Source organism: Otolemur garnettii, unplaced genomic scaffold, assembly GCF_000181295.1.
Source record: "Otolemur garnettii isolate 467f Iridium unplaced genomic scaffold, OtoGar3 scaffold00029, whole genome shotgun sequence".
Lineage (NCBI taxonomy): Eukaryota > Metazoa > Chordata > Mammalia > Primates > Galagidae > Otolemur > Otolemur garnettii.
Window position 1 is genome coordinate 8658875 of NW_003852424.1, and position 24707 is coordinate 8683581.

Below are 24707 nucleotides of genomic sequence, written 5' to 3' on the forward strand. Positions count from 1 at the left end.
AAGGCAGGCTGCATAGACACTCTTTTTGAAGTATTTTTTTTTCCTTGTAACACATTGTATATTTTTGCTTTTGCAGAATATCCAAATGAGGATAAAATGATAAAAATTACAATAGATTAACTGCATCCCTTGAATCACATTATATTTTTGGTGCATTGCAAAAAGGAGGAAAGGAAAAGCAACCAGCATAATAAATCCGGCCTGTAGGACTGTGTTAGTGACTGAAGAGTTAACACAGATTTCAGAAGTAGTTAAAAATAGTATTAGAGGATTAGACACACAACAGTTTGAAATTCATATGCATTGTATTTTTAAAAATGGCAAAATGTTTGGCAAATGTAAGCAAATGACTTGGACTGTGTTGGGTCTCACCGGCTCTGAGCCGGGTCAGTCATGGCCAGGTGAGGCCCACTGCTTCCTGAGGTCACTCTGCGGGGCTGGGGGAAGGTGGACGCCCGCCCCTGGGAGGTGCTGCCAGGGGAAGGGGAGGTGCTGGCTCCTCACCCGGCCGCCCCCCTTGGGCCTTCAGTCTTGAACATGGAAATGGAGCTGGTGAGAGGTGCCAGTGACAGACTCCAGCATGGATCACCCATTAGCATCGCTGAGAAAACTCTGGGGCCTTGAACTACATGCAGACTGGGTGAGTTGTCTACACAGTGACCCATATTGCAAAAGTTAGAGCGGGGCTTCTACCCCTCTGCTTTTTGTGCCTGCCCACCCCCACACGGAGGGAAAAAGGGTGGCACGGGGTGTGTCACTAGTGCTCAATCTGGCAATGTTCTCAACTTTTTTTTCCTTTAGTAGACTTTAAAAAAAATGTTTGTTTTGTATGTGTATGTATATCCATAAATGTCCATCCTCCAAGGTGGTCACCACTGTTCCCTGAATTTGGCAGTGCCTGTTGCTTGCAGCTGTCAGGATCCTGAAAACCATGAGGTGCCTTCCAAGTAGACTCTGCAGCCCAGCGAGTGTCCTCCAGGGCCTACTGCACGTCAGACACATCCCATTCTGTCCTCAGTCTGAATCCTGTCTGGCTCTGATAGGACAAAGGGGGTGTGTGTGTGTGTGTGTGTGTGTGTATGTGAGAGAGAGTGTGTGCGTGTTTAGTTTTGGTGTTTTTTTTTGGAAACATTTTTTTCTTTTGTAAGAAAAAAGACCCTTTGATTACTAATACAGAGTTCAGCCCTCCTTTAGTCACTATAAAACGGACTCCATGTTTTCACACCACTCATGGTCTTCCAGGTTATAGATAAACTTTGTCCTATGTGTCTGGTTTGCAGGCACAGGGTCCCTCCCCAGATTGTCTACGGTCAGAGTAGAGGCAAAGAACTCACTGGTGCTCAGCCCGCCCTCGTGGTTTTTGATGTAGCGTTTATAGTTTTTCCTCAGGCACTGCCACGTGGTGGTGTAGAGGATGAAGGCGAAGGACTTGAGCGCGATGGCAATGCTCACATACAGGTATCTGTAGACCACGTTGTCGTAGAGGACGCAGGCGCCTTGCTCCCCACAGAACGTGCTCCAGAACAGGCAGGTGGAGTCGATACCGGCCCCGAAGATGAGGGGTGGTGGAATGAAACCTGTCAGAAGGAAAACAACGTCAAGGTGCTGGCTCTGCTGGCTGGTTTTATGCAGAGGTTACACCCACCCCCCACGCCCGTGCCTGTCTTTGAGCATCTCTCTTGTGAGAGTGCACCTGGCTCTGCAGCTGTCTAGCACAGTGGTCAAAGACATGCTCAAGAGGCAAACTGCGTGAGTTCAAATCCCAGCTCTGCCCCTCACTTGCATACCAACCCGTACAAGTTTTTTAAGCTGACCTGCCTTCGTTCTCTCATCTGTGAAAGGGAGGATGATGATAACACGGGACTACTGTGAAGACTAACACGTGAAAAGCATCTATGACAGCGTGTACTGTATGTGGTACAGAGTAAACACAAAAGAAGTGACTTCCACTGTTATCATCAGCTGCTCAGAGCCTGACAAGAAGGAGACAGTCTTCCCTACAGGAAAACATTTCTAGTGTCAGTTAAAGAAGAGCAGTCTCATAGAGGGAGCTGCAAAGAGGCACTGTCCCACACGCGCTGTTCTCTTGCAGGGGGCCTTGGGGGTGCATGGGCTTGAGTGGAGGATCAGATAGGAAAGCGCACCCACCCACATGTAAACAAAAGTGCTTTAAAACAGAAAGTATCTGAGAATTTGATGAGATGTAGATACTTAGCTCAGAAAAATACACCTACCCACAATGCCAAACACACTGCAGGCGGTTTATAGATCCCTGACGCCCACCCACGATCGTCAGGATAAAAACACCAGGACTGGAGGCACTGTGGCACCTCCATTCTGAGGAGGTGTCAGTGCACACACGCTGACAACTTCCTGTCCCCTAGACATTACCACTGAATGAGAATATTTTTGACTCTAAGCTAAGAGCCAGTTTTTAAACCTTCACAATAGAGCACTTCTGGCACCTACAATCAGCCACCAAAAGTGGCAGATGAATTATCAGCCCTCCGCTCTGTGTTTGTCTGTCTGCTGTTATCCCTGGGCTCAAAGGTTATTGGTCCTGGCTACACCCCAGTCATCCAGGGCGTCCCATTCCAGACCAATGGAAGAGGAGCATCTGGTGTGCAGCTGGCCATGGTCCACCAGCATTCATAATAGTGTTCCCAGGTGATTCTGGGACAGATAGAAAGTCTCATCTGTTGTCCTCCCATAGTACAGATCAGTCATGAATTCAAATTAATTGGGCCTGGATATGGTGCAACTCATCTTCAGTGAGAGACTTGAGAAGAATGTGATCTCTAGAACGAGCTGGGGACAACTCTAGTGGACAGCACACGCTATCAGGAGTGTACCCTGTGCCAGTCCTATAGCATCTAATTTTCAATTCTTACTAAGGAAGATCCATCTGAGAATGTGATGAGATGTAGATCCTTAGCCCAGAAATCAAACATGCATTTCTGGGGTTTTGTAGATCCCTCAAGTCCACCCACGATCCCGAGGATGAGAACAGCTGCACCGTAGCCATGGCAGCACCTCCATCCTCAGCGGCCTCACAGGGCAGCCCGAGAGAGGGCAGGCTTAATGAAGGAAGCAGCCTTTCTGCCGTTTGAACGGCAGGGCTGGACGGGGTGAGCGGGGACTGTGCTACCCCATCAGCGCTAATGAGGTTGGCGGAGCTCCCAGTCCCCCGGCCCAGGCGCCTCAGCACTTCTCCTTGTAATTCTCCAGCTCCACAGTCTGTTATCCCAAAGAGAAGCCCCCGGAGAAGGACTCTAGTTGAAACCTCATTAAACTTCCCTAGCAGCTTGATTTAATAAGTAAGTCCAAGCTCAAAATGCCACGAAAGCTGCTCCCTTCTTTCCAGCTGCCAGGTCAGGGTGTGGTCCTGCTGAGTGGCGACTCCTATTCCTGGGCACTGTGGCCCAAAGGCTCGCCAGGTGTTGGAGACCCCTCCTCACCAACCCTGTGTGTTTTCTTTCTGCCCCGCAACAAATGCTTTTCTCCATTTCACCCAGAAAGAGCCAATCGGAGAAACTGCCATGGCAACCACATAATAGAAACTCAGCCACACTCCACATTATTTAGGTAAAATAAAGGGTGATCTGGAGCCAGCTTTAATTATGGATAGATCTGGGGATAAATGAGACTAATGTGGCCTGTCCCTGTGGCAGTGGGACAGCGCAAATCCGTTCACCATTCTAGGATTTTATTATCTCATGATTAGCACGCCCAAATGCTCCTCTCCCGCCTCTTCCAATCTTTCTTGAGGTCACTTCATTTTGCCCGAGACACTCATCACTGGGGAACAGGCAGCCAAGACCACAGAGGACACCTCTGGCTAACACTTTGCCAAGGAAAGGAAATGGGTGGCATGGGTGTCCCTTGCTCCAAAAGCTCCTGGGCTCCTAGTTGCAAACTCAAGTTCTGCACAGATCAGGTCATGTTTTAAGCACATAGTGCTACACATAGTGTAGAAAAGAATTCTACACTATAATGGAAGTGTAGATACTTGATTAACCCCAAACATCCCTCTAAAATGCCAATGTGTAAATTTTTCATGTACTGGTACCTGAGAATTTTTATAATATTCAGTTGTCTTCCAAGTGGGCACCCCCTATGTGCTATTGATGTCAATTTTATCCTGCCTATGGTCAAGCGCCACTACCAGGTGACGATGACCTGGAAAGAGCAAGAAAAAGCCTTTAAACAGTCAGAAATCAGAAAGGAAAGTGCCTACCAATTTTTCATGTTACACTCAGTATTTGGGAGGGCATCTGTGGTACAGATGAAAGAACTTTTAATTTAAGGAGCTGAACAAGGCACTTGACCTTTAGTGCCTCAGTGTCTACATCTTTAGAATGGAGTTCATACGACTTCCTTGGTCAAGGTTAAGGTAAACTTTTCACAAATGAGGTGTGTGACTATTTTGCAAAGACTTAGCCTTCCCATGTGGCCACAACTTTTGCTACCTTGTTCAGGGTAGATGGAGGATTAAGGGTGATATTTTAGCACAAACTCTACGGTGAATTTCTTAAGGGTAACCATCTCAATATTTCTTTTATATTTCTGAAAAGAGAAAATCTTGGCTCTCTTTTCCAACAAACCCATTTTCTTATTGACTTACAATTCTTTTCCAATGGGGAGCTCTAACTAGCAGGCCCTCAATTCCAGGTTCGCAGAGAATGCTTAGAGACAAAGAAGGGATTGGATCTTTTTTTATAGAGGCCTCTGCCATTCTGGAACTCACCTGATTAGTCACAGAAGGGAGTCACACCCTAAAGACTAATTTTCACACCTGGCCACTCATCCTTGTGTGCTTATCTCTCTCCCTTGGACCAAATAAAAACCCAAGTAGTCCCTATAAGAAAGTGGCTCTCCACAGACCAATGGGAGAGTAGTTCTCCAGTAAGACAATGTAATGATTCCTACTACCATTAACAACCCCCCCCCCCCCCCCGGGAGTGGAGAGAGTGCTCTAAACCTATTAGGAATCTACCCCCTCCAATAACTCCCCTTACTACACATTTAAAAAACAACAACTGAGAATGAGAGATGTTATTTGTTCAAGGTTTGCTATTTCAAAACCTCAAACCCAATAATCCCCTTCTTTCTAATTCAAAGTTTGTTGATTTGAAAAGATTTAGAGGCCTTTTTAGGTATTTCCAGAGCTACAAGAAACATTTACCCTTTGCTAAATTCCTGGGACTAACTGGCTTGTTCTGATGCATGTGGAGGGTGAAACACACAGGGGTTCTGATCTTGCAAAGCAGAGAGCCCTGCCTCCTTGCTAATGCATAGAGAAAGCTCTGAGACTGACTTTGTAAACAAACTCAGTATTTGTCAGTATGGCAGCCACTATACTTTTTTTTTTTTCTTCCAACAGGGAGCTTGCAGCTGGAGGTTGCTTGGTGGTGGGGAGGAAACATAAATTTTCAGAGAGTGCTGATTTTGGATTCTATCTGCCCCTTGGAAGTGTATGACCGCTCAGTATCACTGTTGAGAAAATGGGCATGATCATACCTTCTTCCGGAGCTTTCCTAAGGATTAAATAAGAATGGAGAAAGCCGCCTCGTGGTGGGCTCTCCACAAATACTGTTCACTTCTTATTGCTGGGCTTTTGTCCTAAGTCTTTGGATAAATGAAAACCTGCCCTCTTCTCTTCTAGAGAAAGCTGTAGAAAGCCTTTCAAGCCATGATTCAGTGACTATGCCTTAAGTGGCAAGAATTCTTCACCTCATAATAAGTCTGTTGTAGGAGGTAATTAGGCGCTTCCAGAACGGAGGCCAAGTGGTCAGGTGCATTTTAGCGTCTGCTTCTGCATTGAGCATCTGCACTGTCAAGTCCTCCGTGACAAGGAAGGGTGACGGTGGTACAGTATTTCTTTAGAAACTGTGCACTCTAAAAGAACATGTTCCTCCCTGGAGCCGTCTTCTCTTCTCCCTGACTCCTGGGCAAAGGAGGTGGTAATAGTGTCCTATCACTGGGGCACTGGGGACCCACTGTAAGTTGGGGAAGGTGTGTGCAGGGTCAGCGCTGTTTTCACGTTATTACAGAGAATATTAAAAGGAGTATATCTTACTTCCTATTATACTCTGGCCCAATCGCAGCTATATATATTTCAATGAAAAAATTGCTGTGCTGTTTAAGAAAATTGTCTCTGTTTTCCTGAAATCTATTAACAGAGATTAAACCTCAGGGCTTTGTATCTTGGCTATTTAATTCACTCCCCTAGTTGAAAAGGCTGGGCCCACTTATATTGTGGTTCAAACTTAAACGGAAAATAAATTCACATTCCTTTTGGGGACAAAATGGGAGCTGAAAATTACTGTCATTTACATTTAAAAAGATATCTGTTCCTCTCCAGTGTGCCTGCCAAGACTTGAATTCACCATGGACTCTATTCAACCTGGTGGAATCACTGTTCTGTCCAGCCAGCGAGAGAGGGATGTTGAAACGTGTTTTATCCTCAAAGGATTAGTAAGTTTCTCTGCTTCGGCAATGCCAAGAAAGGGACTGGACTGTTGACATCAGCAAGAATCTTCCAGGAACACCTGACTGACTGCAGAGGGGCCCACGGAAACATTCCATGTCTCCTTAGTACAGGTAGGAGAAGCAGATCTTTGAAGCAGGTTCATCAGACACATTGCTGAGAGAGCCTGGCACACAGCTGGTGCCTAACAAATGCTTTCTGAATGAACCCATCAATGCATAAGTGGAAGGGGTCCTCCATGCACCCCACCTTTGTGTCCTGTTCCCTGCCCCTCTCACCCGGGGTTCCTGGGCATGCTGACTTTGCCCAAATTATCATTTCGTGTGTTCATTTCTCCACTTGCCTACACACTTCCTTCTGCTTAGGACGACGTTCATAGCAATTCAACAAATGTTTGATAAGCCACAACAGGAGTTTCTAGAATGTACTTTCCTAGAGTAATTCACCAATCACACAAGACGCAGGGACAGTCCACTTAGGAATGACGCCTGTGTATGGAGATGCACCCCAAGAGTGACCTTCCCAATGTTTTTGCCTAGCAGGTGTCTGTGGGGGCATCGTGGAGTCAAGCCCCACCCTCCTGATGCCCTTGGGACACCCACCACGCTGTGTCTTACCTTATTCTATTAAAGACTTCTTCATCAGCCTAGCCCCAGGGGCTCAACATCTAGCCTCATCTGAGCTTCTGCTGGTTTGATTTTGCTTTCACTTAGTCAAATGGTGGGGGCTCAACAGATGCTATCTCCTCTCTATGCCTTCTGTCTGTGCCTTTCAACCTGTTCCACTCTAAGTCAGCTGCTTCTCACCTTAACACTTCTGATGAGTTGTCCTGCATCTGGCCAGACCACCTTGCTCCCAGGCTGATCTCCCTAAAGCAGGATTCTGAATGTATGTCCACTCTCCCCTCTGAAACACTCATTTACTCCAAACTAACAACTAATCAGCTTTGAGTAAGGTTGCTTGTATTGAAATTCGAGGTCCTCTATCACTCCTCCAATCCTATTCCTTCCCCACACTTGCTTCATTCTCCTACTGGAGCCCCAGGAGGCAGGGCATGGCTCCAGTTACATGCAAACCCTCTGTGGCACCCAGAAGGTGCCTTGGCCATGGGAGGGCTCAGGACATATTTCTTCCTATTCATCTAATTTAATCTAACATCCATGGCATTAAGTCACCCACAGGAGCAAGATGGATTACCCACAACCAGAGAGAAAGGCAGCAACCAGGCCATTTGCAAAAAGGTGGAGGAGTTTGGCTACACCAGGAATTCTACAAACAGATCATTCAGCACACTCTGAATCCACGGACCCTCTCCTGCTCTGTGGCTTCCTGTCCAGCTCAATTTTGGCCACTGCCTTGGTGGACATGAACTTGTTCATGTAAGTCCATACCCTTGCCTTTGAACCACTTGTTCTCAACATCAAGGCTATTCATTTTTGTTTCTCTGGCCAGCTACACCCTGAGTCTTGTTATCTCTCAGAAGGGCACCACCTCTGTAAGCTCTAAGTGAGAGGAAGAGGCTTTTGGCCAGTCTCCAGGTCTCCTTTTCTACTCTCTGTCCTACTTTCTCCCACCTCACCTTTTCCTTACCCAGCCCAAGTTCCGTGGTGTACCGTATCAGCCCCACTTTGATCGTCTCTGATCAAAGGAGGAGCCCCTTCTTTGCTCCACCCTTGTCCTGCCACACCTGCCGCTGACACCACTACCTATGTTCCTGCTTCTACTGCGGGCTACAGGAGAAGTGCTTAGCACCACACTGACCACGTGCAGCCCCAGCTCCAGCCCTCTGCACTGAAATCAGCAAGGTTTTCACTCTACTGCCCTCTTCTCCTACACTCCCTGCAGCCAAGTGCTGGCAAGTGTGATCCTTCCGTGCTGCCCACCCTGCTTCCTCACACTCGGTCCCTCGAGGGCAGCACACTGGAGACGGCCCCTCTGTGCCTGCATTGTCCAGGACCATAGCCACCAGCCACATGTGGCTACTTAGATGAAAACCAATATAAACGAAAGTCTACGGAAGCCACATTTCCAAGTGCATGAAAGCCACGTGGGGTACTGATATAGAACGTTCCCTCATCACAGAAGTCCTACTGAATGGCGCTGGTCTACACCCGCTCCCATCCTATCTCAAAAAACAATTCCCCTGTTCATCATGAGATCTGTCTTTTTTTTTAGGAGTTGTTACCATGCGTCCATCTCTCCGGGACTCCAGTCCTTATACTTCCACTTGGAGGATAAGCCTTGAAGGTTCCTCATTACTGTCTCACCACTCCACCTTCCTCCCCCCATCCCGGTGGCACTGTCTCAGCATACGCCCTGCCAGCTATGCTGTTGTGCCAGCAGATTAGTATTCAGCCCCCGTGTTTTCCACAATCAGGGCAGGAGGGCAGGTGGGCAGGTACCTTTCTAAAATACACAATGGATCTTGTCACTCCCTGGTTAAAGTTCAGTAAGGAGCTCATCCATTTGCCTTAGAGATAAAGCTCAAACTCATCAAAAGGGCTGAAGCCTTCCTGACCAAGTCCCTGATCCCACACGCCCCAGTCACACTGGGCCTTCTGCAGCCCCCAGACATGCTGTGGCCTCTGCTCATTCCTGGCTTTTATCCTTTGACTCTAAACTCTCTCCTCTTCCTGCTCTTCTGCAGGCCTCAGTGTAGTAGACATCACACCCTTTCTAAACCCACTGCTCCCATGCTGAGGCAAGGTTAGGGGGACCGTCCATGCATTCCCACTGCACCTGTACTGACTTCATTGAGGATCTTGTCATGCTAAGCTGTGATGCCCACATTGTATCCCCATCACCTACACGGGGTGGGCATAAAGGCTGACAGTGTCATGGAAACTGATGCCTTCACTGTCCTCTCATGAATCATAATGGTGGTTAATCTTATTGGGCACCGCAAGCAATGGAATCAGGCCTAATTAAAAGATGAAATTGTATCCTATCCTTCCAGAGCAGGATTTTCCAGTCTCTGATTTGTGGCCCATAATGGGCAATAAAATCAATATAGCAGGTCATGACCAACTTTTCAAAAACATAGAATAGACCAGAAAATTTCAGCGTGTCATACATATTAAGGGTATTTTTTTCATGAAATTTTTGTGTTATCTACGCATGTGCATGTGTGTGTTGGGCCATAATGCAAAACTTATCTCATTTCTTTGGATTACAGTCACAGAAGTTGAAATAAACACTTCTAGATGATGGCTGGTTGATTATGCCTGGGACAGACGTACAAGTGATGAAGCTGCTTTAGAGCAGGGTACGATGATCTTAAGGGTATCACATTACACATTCCTCACAGTCTTCTGTTTTGCCTTCAAATGCCCTATCATTTTCATTAACTTTTCAAAAATGTCTTGGGTACAATTTTTTTTTGCTGGCCATATTGAGTTCCCAGCATCTGTTTAGAGGTGTAGAGACCTCCACGCAAATCCAATGATTGTGGGTGAGGAAGGTTCCCACCTTCCCTGGTCAGGACAAGAGGATCTTAAGGGCAAAGCTGAGGTCACTTACCTGGGGATGGTCCATGGAGCTTGGAATACAATCTGTGCTCTATAAATGATAGCTTGTTGAGTGAATGTTCATGTGGAATGGTTTTGCTATTTTCAGAAATAAGGGTCCCCAACACACTAGTTGATATCTATCCATCTACCTACCCACCCGTGGGAGTGGGAACATGATGAAGCATGCATATTTCCCTCCCCAATCATGGGGAAAATAAACATAATTATAACTCTGTATGGTGGTAGTTCTGCAAGCCACCACAGCTGCCTAGGAAGGCTCAAGTGTTGTACTTGGAATTAGTGTGAACTTGTTTTAACTGGGGCATTTTTACACCTAGTGTATTTCTATTTTCCATGACACAGAAAATGAGACAATACCACTTAAGTTCCACACATGTACCCAGAAATATAAATTGACAGTGGTTGAGAGGATGCTGAGGCCTTACTCAGGCATAGCAGGAACGATCACAGCAATAAGTTAGAAATTATTTGCTACAGACAGAGAGGGGAGGTGAGAAGGGACACATGCTATGTGTTTGCCATTCCCTAGGGAGGACTCCAACTTATTAATGGATTTAAGGATGAACATTTTCTTCTATCATATATCAATTATATAGAATTATATAGAAATTAATCTCATTATAAAAGTAATAGAAATAGATAGTATATTCATTCAGAAATTTAAAACAAATTTAGAAAATATCATTTATAACTTCATTACTCAAAGATAATAGCAGATACCATTTTGATGTCTATCTTTGCAATATTTTTCCATGGTAACCTATACTTTAAAATCATTTGAGTCTATATTATATTATAGATCTTCCCCCCCCCTTCACATATCACATGTCCTCCCTAGTCTATAAATGTTTTTCTTTCCAAAGTATTAAAGGGGAACATAAATCTACTGGGATTATATAGAGTGAGACTTTTATCACTCATTTAACTAACTCCCTGTTTTTGGAAATTCCAGTTGTCAATTTTTCACTTTTACAAATATTTTATAAACATTTCTATAGTTAAGTCTTTGTGCTTATCCATTATCATGGACTGAGACTGAGGAATTTTACTTTTACTCCAGAGAGACAGGCCATCATTATCTCCCTTCCTACAGTCAGATGCCATTGCTATCCAGTACAGAAAACTATTGTCCTATTATTCAAGAAAACAAATTATCCTATCTTGGCCTTGAGAAAAGAATTTTCACTCATAAAGCAACAGCGTGGTCTGGCAAGAGAAGGGTGGGCACAGCTGGGAACTGAGCCACCTGACTGGCTGTTTCCAGCTTCATCTCAGCCAATGCACAGGTCCGACCCTGGGTGAACCATGGACTACTGATTCCTCCGTTTGCCCGTCCTAAAAATCAGGGGAGTTCGACTTTATTCCTTCTAACCAACCAAACTTTAGAATGTGGGTGCCCTACAGCATGAAGGTCACGTCTGCCACATCCTGGAAACCCAAGGTAAATAAACTAAATCAGTGTGGAAAAGTTTAGAAGATGCAAAGTTTCCATTGGTGAGGCACAGTGAGAGCGCCTTTCCCTCCCAGCTGGCAGCCCCGTAAATGAAGCATTTCACAAGCTGCTCCTGGCTTGCTTAATGAGGGTGCCAAATTACACCGCCAGGTTTTTCCCCCTCCTTTGTTGCCATCACTTTCCCTCCTTATGCCGATGAGAACTCAAGGTAGCATGAAGATAAAAGGGGGTATACGTGAGAACTTTGTGATAACCAGGGGCTGCCTGACTTAATGTCTAAACTCAGAGCAAAATTTTCAGACCTGGAAGTTTTTCTTGTTTACTGATCAATTTAAAAGGGAAAAAAGACAAACTCAGGAAATGGGCTAATTTCACTGATATTTACTCACCCGGTAAGAGGCAGGCATCCAATTCATTATTGAGAGAATAACGAGATAATACGTACCCAACAAACGGAGGAGGAGAAAAAGAACTCCCAGGGCGTAAGACTTGAATTCAGGGCTGACTGTCCTACGTGCAAAGAGAAGAAGAGGAAAAAAATAAAAAACAGATTCTTATCACTCCACTTTAATTAACAGACTGCAGAGTCGTTTGCTGCTGTCCATCAGAGCTCTTTGGAAAATTACTCACAGTGGTTTTTTTTTTTTTTCTTTTTCCTTTCCTTCCTGCCTAAAGACTGAAAAACAAGGGCGACTGCAGTGCCAAGATAAGTTTAGGAATTTAACAGTGTTTTTAATAACTAGAGTTAACCTTGTCAGTCAAAAGACAGAATACAAATTTGGTCATAAGGTCTACATTTAAAGACATTTTGCGTTTGCTGGGATGATGGGGAAGCATCTGAAGTTGGTGGGGCATCTTAAGTATTACAGAAAACATCAATTGAGAAAATCATTCCCCTTATGCTTTACAAACAGGCTGAAACCATAAGCATCTTTGCCATTCTCAGGTCATTTTGTGAAATGAGACCTAGCCGGGCTGTTTGGGAAATGATAGTCCATTCACCTATATCACACTTCAGGACCTTTCACACTGGAAAGGCGCCTTCATACAGGAATGGTTCTTGGGTTTGAACTGATCCACAAAGTCCCCAAGAGTGATCTCACACATTGTTTAGAACCGTGGTCCCCAACCACCGGACTGATACCAGTCCACGGTCTGTTAGGAACTGGGCTATCCAGCTAGAGTTGAGGGGCAGGTGAGCGAGCGACCTTTCTTTATATTTACAGCCTCTCCGCATTGCATCACCACGTCAGCTCCACCTATCAGACTGCAGGAGAGGCAGCACTAGCTTCTCATAGGAGTATAAACTATGCATGTGGCAAGGGAGGGATCTAGGTTTCCCATTGCTTATGAGAATCTAATACCTGACGATCTGAGATGGGGATGTAGCACTTGAATCATCCTGAAACCATCTCCCCAGCCTCCATCCATGCAAAAATTGTCTTCCATGAAACTGGTCCCTGGTGCCAAAAAGTTGGAGACCATCGGTCTAGAACATTTCCAGAGCGTATCATTTTCTGGGATGAGAGTGATAGCAGAGAAGGGTCTGGAAAAGATGATGGATTCCAGAGAGATGGGTCCAGAGTGGGTAACCCATAGCCTTTGTAATGCCTCTTACTTTTGTAACTATATTTGTTCAACACTTGCCTTCTCTCTTCAAGGCCAAGGTCTACTTGTGTCTTGTTCACAGCTGTGACCTCAACCTCAGCACCGTGTCTGGCACCCTCCATGTGCTGGGTGAATGGGTGGGAAGATGTCTCCCACTTACAACTAAGGGCAGCCCTACCTCTGGCTTGGTGGTGAAGGAATGTGACGGGAAAGAGATTGATATTTGACTGACCACACGTACATGTGCCTCAGGTCATCCTGAGCACCTTCCTGAGAACCTTCCTCTATCTGTTCCCATCATGAGTCCCCAGCATAGAGAGGCAAGTAAACACCTTAATCTTCCCCGTGCCTTGCCTAGGCTTAGCACCAGCCAGTCCAGTGTGGCTGAACCACCAAGAAGACCCACGAGATGCAGAGAGGGTCAGCCATCAATTCTATAGAAAGTTAGAAAGTGAGCCTCCAGAACATCTAAGTCTAACAGGATATTCAGTGAAGGGGGTATTTATCTACCTGTGGGTCTGGGACATTAGAAATTATTCTATCAAGAATATACATATTCTTCAATGCCCCCAGAGGTCATTCATCCAACCATCCATGGCATCTAAACAATGAGCTACTTGGTTGAGCCTTGGGTGGGCATGTCTTTGGGATGACAGAGGCCAAAAGAAACCATCATTCTAAAAGGAGGTGGACATATGCTATGGCCTGAATGTGTCCACCCCAAATTCACACATTGGAATCCATCCCCATGGGGATGGATTTGCAGAAGTGCTTAGATCATGAAAGCTCTTTGTAAAGAGAATCAGTGTCCTTATAAAAGATGCCCAGAGGGCTTCCTTGCCTCTTCTGCTCTGAGGACACAGATAGACGGCACCATCTATGAACCAGGAAGCCCTCGCCAGACAGAAAACCTGCCAGCGCCCTGATCCTGGCCTTCCCAGCTTCTGGAACTGTGAGAAATAAATGTCTATTGTTTATAAGTCACTCCGTCTCAGTATTTTGTTACAGCAGCCTAAATAGTTTTATAATCTTTGTCCCCATTTTTAAGATCTTCAGAAGAAACTAAAAATATATTATTCTTAGAGAAATACACATTTCTTCTCAGTTTAAAAAGAGTGCAGCCCAGGTAATAATCCCAAGGCAGGAGGTCTCAGCTTTCATTGAGCAATGGGACACGACGATGGCTGATTATTCCTAACAATGTCTGTGATGGACATCAGTGTCTTCGGACAGAAGCACAGTCAGTCAGTCAGTCCTTAGAATGTGCATGTTATGAAACCCAAGTTCTTCAAGTTATGATCTGCCCCAGGTTTTGCACATTCGTTTGAAGGTAGTAACTCGAAAGACACATAAATAAAGGCAAATTCTTCTTTTCAAGAAAACGCTAGAATAATGAGCTAGAATATTTATCATTTGAAACTTCATTTCCTTTTAGCTCTCATGTCACTAGGAACAAAGTGAGCCAGGTGCTAAGTTCTCCCTTCATATCCTGCTGGGAAACTGGTTTCTTAGGAGAAGAATCACCCTTCCCAGCTCTAGTTATAAAGAAACGGAGCACTCTGTCTGAACGTCATTGGACGGTCCAGGCAACACTAGCAATAGAGTCTTAGATCTACCTCTGCTAGCTGTGTGACCTTGAGAACTTCTTGACCACTCTCTGAGCACAGGGCCTAGCAGGTGTGCAGAGTGTCAGCCTTTATCTTTGCTTCCAGGTGTTCTGAGCTCACTTGCTGGCAGGTATGCGCCTGAGAGTGGGTCCATTGCTAGGGACATTTGGACTGCAGTCCAGACTGTTTATGCTCCTGTGGCTGCCTGGGACATCTGTGATGGCAAATCAGACCAGGAAGGTGATGGAATGAAGCCCTTTCTTGGCCTTCTCAGTATGCTCAATACATGAGTACGTGCACAGCTTGGAGTTATGGGCCTACGTCACCCAGGCCATCTGTTGCTGACCTGTTTACAGGTTGAATCAAATACTTCCTGAAAATCTCTGAAAGCTGTTTATCAAGCTGAGATCTGGAAGTGATTAGTATTTCAACAGACTTTGAGCACTTGGTCATCAGTGACTGCCACTGGTGAGCGTTTCAAAGCTGGGTTTTTGCAGGGGAGTCATGGGGTGAGAAAGAAGGGGACTCATCACTGCTAATGGTCTTGAGGGTCATTTCTCGGGCTTCTTGGCGCCCTTTGTGTGTGAATGTCACAATGCAACTTCATGAGAATTTCTAAAATAATGAAAAATAAACTGCTTATAAGGCAGCCACCCAAAACCTGTAAATGAGATCTGATGCGTTTTGTCCAACTGCATATTATAATCATCTTCTCTAAATAGTTTTAAATTCAATAGTTCATTTCATAAACACTTTCATATTCTTAAGAATTTTCATTATTCCATTGAGCTATAGTACCATAATTTAACTCACCATTCCAATGCACGATTTTCTGCTATTATAGTTAATGTAATAAAAATCAGTCTAAAATGAGTGTTTTTTTCCTCGTAGAGAAGTATTTTCTTAAGATAAATGGCAAGGGGTAGCATTAACTGCATAAAAGGGTGTGAATATGTTTAGGGCTCTTAACCCACACTGCTTTCTTGAAAGGACTCTTGGGTTTTTCAATGCCAGCAGCAATATGTGATTTTACTAGTTTTGCTACAGTTTGGTAACCACTGGGGGTGACATTTTTAAAACTTAGTAGGTATAAAATGGCAATTTGTTATCATGCCCTCAAACTTCTGTGTATTCACACAGCCTTGCTAATGACCTTCATTTAAAAATTTTATTCGTATTTTTTTTTTGAGACAGAGTCTGACTCTGTCACCCACAGCAACCTGTAAGTCTTGGATTCAAGAGATCCTCTTGCCTCAACCTCCTGAGTAGCTGGGACTACAGGTGCCTGCCATGACGCTATGCTAGTTTTTTCTATTTTTAGTAGAGATGGGGTCTCACTCTTGCTCAGGCTGTTTTTGAACTCCTGAGCTCAAGCAATCCACTGCCTCAACCTCTCAGAGTGCTGGGATTACAGGCATGAGCCACTGCACCCCTTTTAGGTAGGATGAGTACTTTGTATAAATCCTCTTCCATGGGAGTTTGTAGCAGAGACCAGGAAATGTAGGCAGAGAGAGGCTGAAAGAGCTGGTGACATGTACCGGCACAGGGTACTTCCAAGCATTTCAGTCCTACTTTTATTTCTGGGCCCTGGTACTGAATTTGCTCACGGCATTCTGATCAGTTTTGCTCTGTGGGTGGTGTGCCTTCCAGATAGAGATGGGCACTGGGATATGGTTTTTAGTTTCCCCATGCCAACCTAGGTAACTTTGTAAATGATTCGAGTTACTCAGAATATTACTCATGGTTCACCTTTGAGGCCCCACAGCTGCACCCCAGGACAGATCCGCAGCGGTAAGTAAAGAGAATCACGGGTGGCCGCGTCCTGTCTGTACAACAGTAGTCACTGCTCGCTTGCCATGAGCCACTCTGCACATGCTTCTATTGTGTCTGCCACACGTGGTCTCAATGGGTCCATGCCACTGAAAGAGGCACGTGGGTCTAGTACTATCACCTCCCATTCCAGATGCAGAAACAAATCTGGAGAGAAATGTGCTCAAAGTCATACAGGTTGGCAGGGCAGGGGCTGCGTGATGGGATGCGGCTAATCTGTCTAAGGCCATGTTCATTTTATTCCAACACTGCTCCCTGGGAAGATCAGTGCAAGATCCTTTTTCAAATCACCTGCAAGGTCCATTCGTGGGAGGACTTGAAAGTGCTGTCTTCTCCAGCTTTACTTCTTCCCTTGGTGTGAGGTCCCTGTCACCCACAGGTACATCCTGTCCACCTACAGAAGCTACGTTCCGGGCTGCAGTCCTACCTGCCTGGCTTAGGAGACCTGCAGCATCTGTAGGTCTGATCCCTGCAGACACGTGCCCCGTGGAGAGGATGGGAGAGGTTTGCTCCCAGGCCCTCTGGGCTGTGCTGATGACTCACCTGATGAGGATGATGACGGAGGGCGTCTGGGCCATGGCCCCGATCATGCTGCAGATACACATCACGCACAGGAAGGTAAGGAAGGCCTCCTGGCACCCAGGACTGGGGCATTTTCCGGGAACCACGGTCGCGTTCTCAGGGGGGACAGTGGTGAGGCACGCACAGCCTGTGAGATTCTGAAAGACAAGCATTCAGCCCTTTTATCTGGGGGTATCTCCAGTACCTGAGTGCAAACCCATCCATCAGCTGAAGCTGTCACTGCCTGATTACGCATTCTGTGGCGTTCCATTCATTAGGCCTAAATAAACGAGTTAGCTTTTTAAGGAGGCTGCAAAACACATGCAAATAAAGGAATATTTATGGGGAAGAGAGCTGATTTCTCTGTCTCCTGTGTGTTTCGTTTCTATTCTCAAGAATCCCTCAACAACCTGCACCACAGACAAATGTGTCTCCCCCAATACAATTAGAGAGGAAATTGCACTTCCACAATATGATAAAACATTGCCAAATTAACATTGTAATTACTTGCCAATTTGTCCTCTCTTTTATGCAGTTATAATTACACTGAAGTGTATTAAAAGAAGTAAATCAGGTAACCCGCATATTGTTACTGGTTCAGTGCCCGATGTGGCACTTGGAACAAAGGCTGCACAGTCACAAGCACAGTCACAAGCACAGTCCCTGCGAGGCCAGGAGACGGGGAAAGTTCTCTGTCTTCCCCAGAGGCTGGGGAAGCTAAGACAGCTAAGAGAGGCCAGGGAGCGGAGAGCAGCTCTTGGGGAACAGAGCCCAGGCTGGCTAGACACATTTATTAATATATGATCAGAGGAGAAGGAAGAGTGACTGTATTCCATTTGATCTTCCGGGCGGATTCTGGCCCAGCTGCCCCTGTTCCGAGGCACAGGACCTTGCTCCCACCACCTCGAGGAATTTCTGATGGCACAGAGAGAAACAGGGGCGGTGCCCCTCACCAAGCCAATTAAGGTTCCATAATAATAGTGCAGAGGCCTTTAATGAACGTGAATTGAAAACAATCATAAATGATTCATGGCTTTTCGTTCCAGGGCGATTAGCAGCACAGCACACACCCAGGTTAATTCTCCCAAGGGTCAAATAAATCCCCTCTGCCTTCCCCATCTCCTCAGCCGCCCCCCCACCAATGTTTTTCTTTCCCCAGAGAACATACACATGGGATATGTTATTAAGCTACATAGGATGATTTCAGGGGTGTCTGAAAGACTTTATGGGTCTCCACCCCCAAAAAAGTCAGTGGCTTGGTATAGTTTTGTTCCCCCACCACCACAAGGGCTTTGATCCTTGGAGCAGGAATGGGGGAGACATTATGTGCCTGGGCTATACCCTTTGACCTAAGTGGCTTGTCTGGAGCAGGTGCCTTTGCGAAAGTGGCCAGACTAGTCTTTCATTCTTGTGATACTTTGCTAAGAAGAACATTTTCCAGTTCCATCCATGTGAACATGAAGGAGGTAAAGTCTCCATCTTTCTTTAGGGCTGCATAGTATTCCATGGTGTACATATACCACAGTTTATTGACAAGGGTACAAGTGAACTTTTCTAGAACTAGAGTATAAATGTTTTAACACAATAAGTAAATGACATAAAGTTTATGTTAACCAGTTTGATGAAAGTATTTCAAATTGTACATGAAAACACTACACTGTACCTCATGTTTGCATTAATGCATACAGCTATCATTTAATTAAAAAAAAAGTGGCCAGACTATAGTGTGGGGGTGAGGGGCACTTACAATTCCCAGAAGATGCTGAGCTCCTGCCCCCCTGCCACGCACCTCCTCCTGGAGACTTCTGAGCTCCTTCAAACCCAGTCCAGATACCACCTCCCTTCTCAACACCCCCGCCCCCCCAGGTCACTTCCTACTCACTGCAGAGACCTTTACCCACCTCCTAGAGGGGGACAAGACTTCCTGTGGCAAATATCTTTTCCTACTACAGCAATTTAGCAGGGGAAACATAGCAGAGAGTTTTACAACCCCCAAGTGACCAGATTGTCCTCCCCAACTTTACCTGAAAGTGCCACTCCTCACCATTCCCAGGAAAGGAAACTGCCCTCTCCACCCCAGCTGTACATCAGGCTTTTCTAGCTGTCTGCACTCACAGCCTGCACTGCCTCCTCTCCCCAGCTCTCAGCTCACTCCACTAGCCTGGCTTCTGTCCCCACACATGTGAACCAGATGCTATGGAGCTCTCCAGTGTCCCCCACATCCCAGACCACCCCCCACCTTCCCAGGGCTCACACACCCCTTGCAACCACCCACAGGGCTCCACACTTTCAACGTCCCCTTTCCCTCCCTGGCTGCTCTGGGCTCCCTTTGTTGTGCCACCCCCCCTTTTTTTCCCCCACCTAGTAAGGACTCTGTCCCTCATCCTTCTTTAGTTATGGTCTCACCTCTGTAGCTGTTCATGACTCCTAAACTTAACCTCTAGGCCAGGTCCCTCCCAGATCTACTCAACAGGCCCCGCCCTGAGGCTTAACTCGTATGTTGTGGTGCACAGACTCAATCTAGGAACCAAAGGCCTGTGCTCAATCCTGGGACCCTGTGCTGGCAACAGTTCCCAGAATTCCTTTTGCTGCCCAAGTGAGAGCTGGCCAGGAGGGGAGCAGGGTGATGCTTATAAGGCAGAAGTTGTAGGAGATCAGACTATGCCACCCCAAATATGTCTCTTTGGCAAAAGGTGTATCTTGAGCTCATTATTTTGAGAAACCGCAGCCTTGGGAGAACCTCTGACGATGAAGAACTTGCCTTTTTGTAAGGAAAATTAAATTTTTAAGGGGGGAGGGTCTCCTCTTTGTAGCAGGAAGAGAGCAATGACTAAATCTCCAGAGACTCTTTAGAAAGCACTTATGCAAACCCGCATAACCCACATTGCTCCTGATCCCCTGGGACTGGCCTCTCCCACACCTGTCTTTCTTGGTTTCAGTGGCCCACGGTATTCAAGCCTGAATTCCAAGCCATCTCTCTTGACAGTCTCTCATCTCTATCTCCTGCGTATACATGAAGTGTACACATTCACAGACTTCTGTTCTTGTTAATCTGTCTCATGTTACAGGGTTCTGTCCCAACTGAGAACTACAGGGGACAAAGTTGTTTTCCTTTCTTCCAGATAGCAGACACCTTCACACTCACAAGGTCACGCAGTCAGGCATGGGGTGGATACCCATGGAGGTGCCCAGCAGATACTGGTCTGTCCCAGCACTCCCAGTTGGTACCTGCTTTCTGCCTGCTCTGCTGACCAAGAGAGGCCCAAATCCTCCTCTGGTGACCTGGCTGCAGACCACTGATGAGGTTCCCCACATCTCAGGGCTCCAGGAGTAGCCACAGTGGCACAGGTTTGCGGAACACCCCTCCAAGTTCCAACCTGCCTGCCTGTGGCAGCGCCCCCGGTGGTGTAGCAAGGAACTGCTTCTGCTTCTTCCCAACATATGTGGTGTTTTCCTGACCAGACCCTGACAACTACACATCCCCAGCTCCAATTTCCTTTCCCTCCATCTCTCTGGTCTTAGTAACAGCACCCCACTCACTTACCAGGAACAGGAAGGTACTTCTGTGCCCCCTTCTATCTCTGCGGCAAATCCATTTTCCTCTGGACTGTGAGGCTGATAAAGACAGAGACCACTGCAGTTGTTCCCTAAGTTACCCCAGCCACACAGGACAGGGCTGGCATATGGCAGGGATTCAATATACAGTAGCTGAGTGAGTGAATACCCAAGTCCTGTTCATTTACTATATCCTAAAGCTCTCTCAAACCCTGCGCCAATTCAGCCTCCAACCTGGCATCCTCCTCTCATCACTGAAATGGTCTGTGAAGAGGTTTGGAAGTGGAGTTCTCAGAACCACATGGACTCAGTGGTCAGGTATAAATGGGGACCAGGCTAGAGTCTTGTTTGGCCAGTGCCCGAGGAACTGAGTTCTCCCTTAGTCTCTCAGGGTCACTCAGGAAAGTGATGACGGCACTGGGACTTCCAGGGCCAGAACCCTCCTCGTGAGCCATGTGATCAATGAGGTTTTTTTGTTTCAATATGTAGTCTGCAGCTGTCACCCACCTCTGCCCTTACCTTTGTCCCAGACCTAGGCTCTGGTTCAATTACATCACACCATACAAGAGAAAAGTCTTGTGCCCAGCCCCTTCCTAGCCTAAGAAGTGGAAAACTCGTGATGTAAATGCTGAGATCCCGGCACTGCTGGAGTGGGATAAAATAAGGCACCTTGATCTCAGACTGTAGCTGGCACAGTGACTACACAGCCCTGTCTGGGTGAAGTGTGTTCATGGAGCCTATGTTCGTGTGAAGGGCATGAACAAACATGAGGCTACCATGTGGTTTGTAGCCAAGACAAAGGGTAACAATGTTATGGTCTGAATGTATTCACCCCCACCCAAATTCATGTTGTATCATTAATGTGATAGTATTAGGAGGTCATTAGGTCATGGGGATGGAGGCCTCATGAATGGGATTAGTGCCCTCATGCAAGAGGGCCCAAGAGCTCCCTTGTACCTTCCAAGCTAGAAGGCACCATCTACGAACCAGGCCCTCTCCAGACACTGCATTTGCAAGTACCTTAAATCTTAGACTTTCCAGCCTCCAGAACTGTGAGAAATAAATTCCTATTGTTAATAAGCCCCCCAGTTTATGGTGTTTGGTCACAGCAGCCCAAATAGACTGAGCTAGGCAGCCCCAGGTTGAATAGACAGGACTGAGGCATTTATAGGGTTATGAACGCCAGAAGAGAAGCTGGAGACAAGCTTAGGACAAGGGAAGACATCTGCTTATTGACGTCTGAGAAGAAAAGCTGGAAATGGATGGGTCTCCCTCAAAGGTGCTAGGTAAATCTGTATTTGTTTATTCAGAATTAGATCATTCAAAAAGAACTGTGGGAAAGGGCTGGGGAGGAGGTAAGCCAGAGTGATTGGACAAGGACTTGGATGTATTTCCTCTTCCATTAGATGAGTCAATCCCACAAGAATCCCACAGGGATAGGAGGGTGGTCCCATGGCACAGGGGCAGGTTGAGACCTCCTTGCAGCCTCTCCAACAGGGAATCCAAGGGAAAATGCTGAGGTTGTCAGATGTTAAGAAACGGAAAGCTCCTTCACTGGGGCTTAGAGGATACAGCAGCACCGATCTGCCTGAATGCTGTGTTGAGGGAGCCTGGAGGACTCTGGGTGCACGAGATGGGCAGGCTGTGAAGGGAGAGACTTCCACCGCCATATCTGAGTAGGGGAAGCACCGCAGATGAGGACCAGGCAGTCTCACCTTTCCCAGAGCACAAAGTTGGAGGAGATGCACTTCACCAGTGGGGTTTTATACTACAATCCCCAAAGAGAGTAGGGTGCATCCCTTTAGCTGGTATGAACTGGGAACCCAAGCAGAGAACCCTACACCTGCCGCCCATGCACTGCGCAGTAGGAAGTTAGAAGAGAGTGTGAAAAGCCAGACATGAGCAGCATGATCCCCTTTAATTCAGGAGCTGACAGAGTCTGGGACCCTAACGCTCATCTCCTCTATATACCACAGTTCCATTTGGCTAGTCCAGAAGGTAGGTGGATCTTGGAAACTGCTGAGTGTAGACTATTATGACCTAAACGAAGTGGTCCACTCCTGGACGCTCACTCTGGCAGCCCCCAAGATGGCTGTTAAGAAAGTACACCAGATTCCAGACTCGTGTATGATCTCTCACCAGGCAAATGTCCTATTTTTCACCTCCATTTCTAAGGAGTATCTTCCCAGTTTGCCATTCTCTGGGGAGGAATGCAATCCCTGCCGTCTCCAGGAGAGGTGAGCTCTCTGCACAACTTGGGGTGGCAGGATCTATCTGTACTTAGTATAGGGTACTGTGATCCTTTATGTTAATCCACTGGTCACTGTGCTCACAGAGTGGGTCTGACAAGCTCGGTGACCTAGAGGACAGAGGGGGAGGGGCCTGCCAATTCTACCAGAACTTATCCAACAGAAAGACTTGCCCAGGCACAATGAGTCACAATGTGGTTTGTGAGAGCTGAATTTCTGCAGCAATCTGAATGCCATCGACAGAAGCTGGCTAAAGCGATTCTAACAGGTCCCCATGTGATGGAGAATAAGGTGGCCGTAACAAAGGCAGGAGAGCCCGCTTTATGTACTACTATGGAAGTAACACCAAGATAGTATCAGCTAAAAACTCACGCAAAACAAAAGGGTCAGAATAGGGCCTTAAGTGTGCAGTAAAAAATCCAGAAGGATATACATGAAATCAATTATAGTAATCATCTTTCTGGAAGCTTGAGAAGTAGGTGAACAGGGGACAGAGGTGAAAGGGAGAGTTCTCATTCCCTTCTTATAGTTTTTAGTTTTTGAATTATGTGTTATCTCTATAGAGTTTAAAACTCTAGAACATCGAAAAAAAGAAAATCTACGAAAGAACAGCGAGTCACTGAAACCTGCATTCCTGCTTCACATTCATCATTAATTTAAATTGAGAAAATGTTTCCATTCACATGCGATGATGGGAATAAATAATGACAATAAAGCCGGAGACCACAAAAATAGAAAATTGCTCTCTGGAATCTTGGACTCGTTCTCTACTGATGAAGGGAACGGTCAGCATGTTATTTTGACAGCTCATATTACAGGAACAAGATACTCATCAGCAGCGTTTCAAAAATACTGGCAAATAAATTTTTTTTGGTGGTGTGGTAGTTCTGCTTTTCCTTTCATTCAATACTGATGGATTAAATGGCATGAATGAAGTGGAGTTTTAGGCTGAAAAGATTTCTCTTCTGAGGATATGGTGTGGGGATGATGATGATACTTGTATTAAGAACCTGCTGCGAATCGCTGAAAGGCCTCTTTCCTTTTAAGGTCACCCCAACAGTCTAGCATGCTGTTTTTACTTTTCTGGAAAAGCAGTCAAGTTATCAGGGAGACATGGTAATTTCTATTAAATGTTTAGGGAGGGAGTTTGCCAGACAGCGCGCTCCACCCTGCTTTTGACTATGACATCATTAGCATTTTGCACCTGACATCCTTAATAACCAAGGCGGCCAAGGAATGGAGGTACTGCCATCATAGAAAGGGGTGTCTTCCTTCATTGACAACATGTGAGTCCCAGATATTCATGGATTCTTTCATGATTCACTCAAGTTCCTCAGACATTCTCTGGTCATTTAGTATTGTCTTTTTGTAGTTAGATTCTCTTCACCTCATTGGCTCAACTCAAGTTGGCACTTCCAGGCAAAGCCCTCAGATCTCATCACAAAGGGCACCGATGGCAACCTGCAAGCCCAAGGCAAAGGGGATATTCAAAAATCGCAAGAAAAAATACTCTCTCTTTCCTTGCAGGGTCACTGGCTGGTAGATAATGGCCAGGGAGAGAAAGTCTAAGATGAAAGCAAGATCCCCGTCCACCTTTCACTCCCATAATCTGCAGCGCAGGAGCAGAAACACATCCAGGCAGGGCTTAATTATCTCTTGCAGAGAGGAGGGAAGAGGCTGTTCTCAGAGGGCGGAAAGGGCCATTCTCTGCTCTGGTGTCTCAGGCAGGACACAGCCGGCAGAGCACAGGAAGGTAAAGGGCGTGCCCATAGCTCGGGAGGAACACTGGTCCCTTCCTCTCTTTCTGCCTCCAGCTTTCTCTTT

General features: G+C 46.2%; 1 protein-coding gene across 1 annotated transcript in view; it reads right to left on the bottom strand.

Annotated features, from left to right (window-relative positions):
- Positions 1-309: 309 nt before the first annotated feature.
- SLCO3A1 (solute carrier organic anion transporter family member 3A1) overlaps positions 310-24707 on the bottom strand; it is a 266408-nt gene continuing 242010 nt past the window's right edge. The window contains exons 8-10 of the mRNA XM_012804584.2: positions 17062-17237; positions 11919-11983; positions 310-1577 (exon numbers count right to left, since the gene is read on the bottom strand). Coding sequence (XP_012660038.1) covers positions 1198-1577; positions 11919-11983; positions 17062-17237 — 621 coding nt within the window. The 3' untranslated portion in view covers positions 310-1197. The remainder of the gene's footprint in view (positions 1578-11918; positions 11984-17061; positions 17238-24707) is intronic.